A 6,076-nucleotide genomic window follows, 5' to 3' on the forward strand; every position below is an offset into this window, starting at 1 on the left:
TAGAAGTCTCACATTAAATATAATTGCTTTGCTGGTGGTTGACATCCACAGGTGTGAGGGGTAGGGTCAGGGAGAGAAAGGAATGAAGGGTATTGGACAACACTGCAAAACTTATATGCTTTGCTGAGAAAACGGCCTCCTTCATTCAATCTGGGAGCATGTAATTGCATGTAACTTGTCTAAAATCTTTTTTGAGAAGGGGGTCTTGCTATATACATTGCCTAGGCTGGCCTCCAACTCCTGAGCTGCCTCAGCCTCCCAAGTAGCTGGAAGGGGGTCTTGCTATATACATTGCCTAGGCTGGCCTCCAACTCCTGAGCTGCCTCAGCCTCCCAAGTAGCTGGAACTAGGGGTGTGTGCTACTGCACTCAGATTGTAACTTGTCTTGATACCCCCACTATCTCCAGTGAAGAAATTTTGGCATGACCATGATACCCTTATCGGAATTCACTGCAGTAATTTCATAGTATGACTTGTATTCATAAAATTACCATATATTGCTAGTAATTGCTCAAAAACAAAGGTTTTACCAAAAAGAAATATTTTAAAAAACGTGAGTCTGGCTGAGTGCACTGGCATGGACCTGTAATCCCAGTGACTCAGGAGGCTGAGGCAGGAGGATCACTAGTTTAAGGCTAGCTTCAGCAACTTAAGTGAGGCCCTAAGCAAGTTAGCAAGACCCTGTCTCAAAAGAAAAAAAAAACTAAATGGGTTGGAGATAATAGCTCAGTGGTAAAACATCCTGAGTTTTATCCCCAGTACCAAAACAAACAAACAAAAAAACAAACAAACAAACAAAAAGACAGAAAGAAAGCAGCTCTGGCCTTCCTCCCCCAAACCCCACTTTAGTTTTTACTTTTTAAATTTTTTTTGTAGTTGCTGAGGATTGAACCCAGTGCCTCACATGTGCTAGGCAAGTGCTCTGCCACTGAGCTACAGCCCCAGCCCCTGGTTTTGTTTTCTACCCTGCAGATTTGCACAAAGACAGCACAAACAAAGCAAATATCTGAATGCTTCTTTTCAATGAGTGATTATTCTGCAACATTACTCAGGGGACTGTCTTGCTTTGAACAGCACTAAACCAGTTACCTTTCAATGTTTAATCAGAAGAAACTAGGATTCTCTCCAGGATGTTGAAGGCCACCAAATATACTTGAAGGTGGAATTGTCTGCTTTCTGACTGAGGAAACTACAGCAATATGCTCTCCTGGCCTGCAGGTGAGGAAAGGAAGAGCTCTTTTCCTTTTCTGGTCTTGATGGAGCTCCTTCTCATCTCCTTAGAATTTGCAGATACTTGGAACCTGAATGGCTCTTCTTTTAATTGTTGGTATTGGGGATTGAACCCAGGGACACTAAACCACTCTACCTCATCTCCAGCCCTTTTAAAAATACTTTATTTAGATATGGATCTCACTGAGTTGCTTAGTACCCCAATAAGTTGCTGAGGCTGCCTTTGAACTCACGATTCTCCAGCCTCGGCCTCCTGAGCTGCTGGGAATACAGGTGTGCACCACTGTATTTGGCTCTGAATGCCTCTTGTTCCTCTACCTCCTCCACAAAACAGAGGGCAATAAACTGAATTAGAGTATGGGGTGGGTGTTTGTCTGCCACCTTCACTCCCTGTGAGTAGCCCAGTAGAGTTTCCCTTAAAGCCCAGGGTTTAGACTGAGCTCCTTTGCATTAATGGATCAGGACCCTTCCTGGAAACACTGTTTTTTCACTAGACTCACACCCTTACCATGTGACACATGTTATGTGCTCCCAATGGGGCAAGGTGGGGATGAGGATGGGAGGGATGAGGATGAGGAGGTGTGGAAGGACAATGTGTGGGTCAGTATGAACTTGCCGTGGACACTTGGAGAATAATGAATGTGCAGTCTACTGATGATGACTTAGGGCTATTACCTTATGGAAGGAGGCCTCTTCATCTTTCTGTTCAGATCACATTCTGTTAGCAATTCCCCATCTATACCCACTACCCCCATTTGGCACTCAAAAACAATATACTGTGAATCCACATCTTTATTAAACATACAATCACACAGTCTACAGAAACAACAATGCACTAAACTTTGCTCATATGTGCAATTCATTTAACAGGTATCTGATAAACTAATCTTGGTACTTGATGAACTACTCTTGGTGCTATGCTATGCACAATTGATATCTAGCAGAAAAACACTTTGGAAAAATTGTCATGAAGGCCATACTTTAGTAAATGGGACCTGCAAAATAACCATCGATGATGGGGGCCCATGCCACACCTACAGGGGCCAGACCAATGGGAGCCATAGGTGGCCTGAGAGGCATAGGCAACATGGGTGGCCTTGGTGGCGCAGGTGGTCTGGGTGGCATAGGTGGCATGGGAGGCCTGGGAGGCATAGGTGGCCAGGGTCCCAAAGGTGGGACAGGGGGCCCATAGGGCAGAGGCATCACAGGAAAATATCTCCAAGCAGGTTCCAGAACAGGGATAGCACTATAGGGCCCATTGATGATTACGCCCATAGGGGGGCCCAGGACGACAGGACCCATGTTTCTGACCATCTGTGCCCTCTGCTGTCGTCTCCACTTGGCCCTTCTGTTCTGAAACCAAACCTTCAATCAGAGGGGAAAAAGGGGGATTGGTTTAGTATATTCCACAGTCATAATAGAAAAATAAAACCACAACATACAACTGCATAAGCCATTGAGATTTTAAACTGCAACAGGTGAAGCTACTTCCTTATTGCTGTAATATCTTAAGAGAGTAAAAGCTGCCCTCTTCCCTTCAGCTAACCCTGTTCAGAGCTTGGCACATTGCTGTATCTCTCTCATTTCACTTTTAAGATTCTTTAATGGTTTTCTTCTAGACCTGAATATAGGTCTAAGTAATGAATTATACCAGGTCCAGGACCCTGCTGGCACTGCTCAAGCCTGATAAAATAGGGTAAAGAAATGTTGGATCATTAGCTACTCAATGTGGCAGGGCTCTGCCAGTCTTGCTCTTCAACCAGGAGACTCCAATCCTATCACTCATTCCTAAGGCAGGGAGGTCCAACTCTCCATTTTAGGAAGGTGTTAAACAACGATGTGAATGAAGAGGGGTTCAAAGAGGCTGCTCCCAGGGCTGGGGTTGTGGCTCAGTGGTAGAGCACTTGCCTAGCATGTGTGTGACACTGGGTTGGATTCTCAGCACCACATATAAATAAAGAAATAAAAACAAAGGTCCATCAACAACTAAAAAATATTTTTTAAAAAAGGCTGCTCCCCAAGTACTTACCAACTAATAAGAAAAGAATGAAGATTCAGGCCCGTGATTGGACTTTATTGTCCTTACAGCATTTACATTGCATTTAATCCATTTGGAAGCTCCCAAACTACAGTTTGAGACAAAGGGCCCCTTCTCCCTTCCTGAAGCCACCTTTTCTCTCTCCCATCTTAAGATTTGGGATCTTTTTAAAAAAATAACTTTATTATTTTATGTGGTGCCAAGGATCAAACCCACTGCCTCACACATACTAGGCAAGCACTCTACCACTGAGCTACAAACCTAGCCTAGGATTTGGGGTCTTTCATTGTTTGATGAAGGGCAGGGCAACAGTGGAGGGATCCAAATTGACCAGTGGTCACAGCTCCCTAAATATAACCAAAGCGAACAGACAGCAAATTTTGGTGTAGGCCCACATTAGGTCAGTATTTCCAATTCTGGTTTCATAACACAGGTCTACTATACTGGCAAAAGGGAAAAATTGTCTATCAAAAGTTTCCGGGTTGGGGGTGGGGTTTCAGTGGTAGAGCACTCGCCTAGTACAAGGGCAAGGCCCTGGCTAACATTAGTATCACTCAGGAGAACACATACAAAAGGAATCCTGGGGGAAGATTGAAGGCAAGGCTCAGTGGTAGAGCATAGAGTACCTAGCATGCACTTAGCCCTAGATTTCCAAGCACCTAAAACCAAAAAGCCATCAAAATTTATTCGTCAAACACAGAGAAGACAACAAAAACCACCAATTTGATAATGTCCACGACAAAACCTAACCTAAAGCTTATTTTAAGAAGGCTGTCCTGCCAAATTGTATTTTCAAGATTTACTGACCTGCACTCTGGCTTCAGTCAAATTCAGGCGTCCTGCAAGCTCTTCCCTGAGGGGGTAAAAGTGCAAAAGATCAGTGTTTGTAGTTGTGGTTAACCTAAAATACATGAATATACATTATTTCTATCCCTACCTCCCAGCCCGGTTTTCTGTAAATACACTTTGAGGCTTGCTTTAGGGAGGGTTTTCCCAAGGACAACTTATCTATTAAATAAGATAGAAAAAAGGGAATTTATGTGAAAGACTCTGGGTAATATTAGTAGAATATGACAATTTTTCTGTTTGTGGAACAGCAGAAAATGACCATAAATATTTTTTTCTTGAGAGGTTACAAGAAATTTTTTTAATGAAAAACAAAAGCCAAAACACCTTTCAAGCTCTACTCTGAAACAGAATATTTCCTTTTGTTGTTAACGAGAGAGGTGAACTCTTAGAACAGCGAACTCCCAAGTCACATTGGCTAAAGGGCGCCTTATGGAAATTATTTTCTGTTTGGCAGATGAAAGTTGAGTACAACAGGGTCAAAAAGGGCACCCCCACTTCCTACACCGACCGTTCCAAGTCCCTCATTCTAGCCAAGTCAGAATAGCCTGCGTCTCCATTATCCACGCGGGTCGGGACCACAAGGGCTTCCATGCTTCGCAAAGTTCAAAACTGCGCCAGCTGGTTGGAAAAGAGCGCCCCTTGTGGCAGGACCGGCACTGGCGTGAGGCAAGGGAGGCGCTCGTTCCCTGCGGGCTCAAACTCTAAAAGTCTCTAAAACCTCAGTAATATGGATAAATATTTTAATGCAATGCTCAAAAATTATTAAAGGAATGCAAGGCACTCTGATTAACAAATTACCAAAATTTAAATAAAGGCGGGATCCGACCCTGCCTCCTGGCTCCACCAAAATTGTCCCCCTCCCCCACCATCCTTATGTCCCCTAGGTGGCTTCTGGCTCCCGAGCAGAGTGAAAGCGTCCCGGGAGAGTTCTGAACCACCTAAGGAAATGGGCGCCGCCTCTGGAGCAAGCCACTTACCGCGCAAACACGTCGGGGTATTGGATGCGACGGAAAAATCCCTCCAGCTCCTGCAGCTGCAACTGGGTGAACGTGGTGCGGTAGCGGCGCTGCTTCCTTTCCGCGAGCTGTGGCCCCTCCGCGGCTGGGGGGGCCGCCTCCTCGGGCTGTTGCCCGAACTCTTGGTCGCCGTCACCCTCAGGGTTTTCGTCGTCGTCAAAGGAGCCGGGTGCGTCTGCCACAAGGCCGTCTTCTTCTGCTTCTGCTCCAGGCTCAGGTTCAGACCGTGCATTTTGCTCATCTCCTCCCGCTACAATCGCCGAAGTCACGGTAAGCTGCCCATCTAGGAAAGGAGGAAAGCAAACAAAACAAAACAAAAACAAACAAACAAAAAACAAACAGAGACAGGGTGTTGGAGTCCACGGCGCGTGGGCAGGAAGAGGCAAGGGACCGCTATAGAAGAGCAGCGGCGACGGCCGCACAGCGTCCCGTCCACGCGCCTTTCCCAGAAAAAGTTCGTCTCTCGGAGTTCGCTGTAGCACCTGCCCCCCTACAGGCACTGACCGTCTAGTTCTTCATCCTTCTCATGGGCTCCGAGGCCGCGGTAGCTAGTGTCCCAGTGGGTGCGCTTGGGTTGAGGTTCCATATCTGAAGTGCTGTCGAGGAGGCTGTGTGTCCTTCGCTCTGCGACTCTGGTGGTTGAGGCTAGAGTTGGGACTCGCAGCGCTCTGGTGCTCTTCTGGTATATTCTGGGAGTCGCACTTCTTATATAGTGGTGCGGTGCGCCCCGCAGGTTCAAAGAGTACGCGCTCACGCCGGTTAGACGCCCTCTGTTAGAATTCACAGTGCATCAATTTGGCGTGGGTGGGTCCTGATGGTGGCGCACTTGTGGCCAGGACTGAGTAAAATAGGACGCGTGTGTGCGAGCGCGGGGCTGGCACTGGGCATGTTGTGCTGAGAAATGGCTTCAGTTTGCAGCTTAACTAACTATTCTCAACTCGGG

General features: G+C 46.3%; 1 protein-coding gene across 1 annotated transcript; it reads right to left on the bottom strand.

The window, feature by feature from the left end:
* Positions 1 to 2,119: 2,119 nt before the first annotated feature.
* Esx1 (ESX homeobox 1) lies at positions 2,120 to 5,765 on the bottom strand. Its single transcript, XM_047535119.1, has 4 exons — positions 5,638 to 5,765; positions 5,095 to 5,416; positions 4,076 to 4,121; positions 2,120 to 2,595 (listed from the first exon to the last, which is right to left on the bottom strand). Exons 1-4 carry the CDS (start codon positions 5,717 to 5,719, stop codon positions 2,212 to 2,214), a joined length of 834 nt encoding a protein of 277 aa, XP_047391075.1. The 5' UTR covers positions 5,720 to 5,765; the 3' UTR covers positions 2,120 to 2,211.
* Positions 5,766 to 6,076: the final 311 nt, after the last annotated feature.

The sequence above is a fragment of the Sciurus carolinensis genome, chromosome X, assembly GCF_902686445.1.
Source record: "Sciurus carolinensis chromosome X, mSciCar1.2, whole genome shotgun sequence".
In the NCBI taxonomy this organism is placed as follows: Eukaryota; Metazoa; Chordata; class Mammalia; order Rodentia; family Sciuridae; genus Sciurus; species Sciurus carolinensis.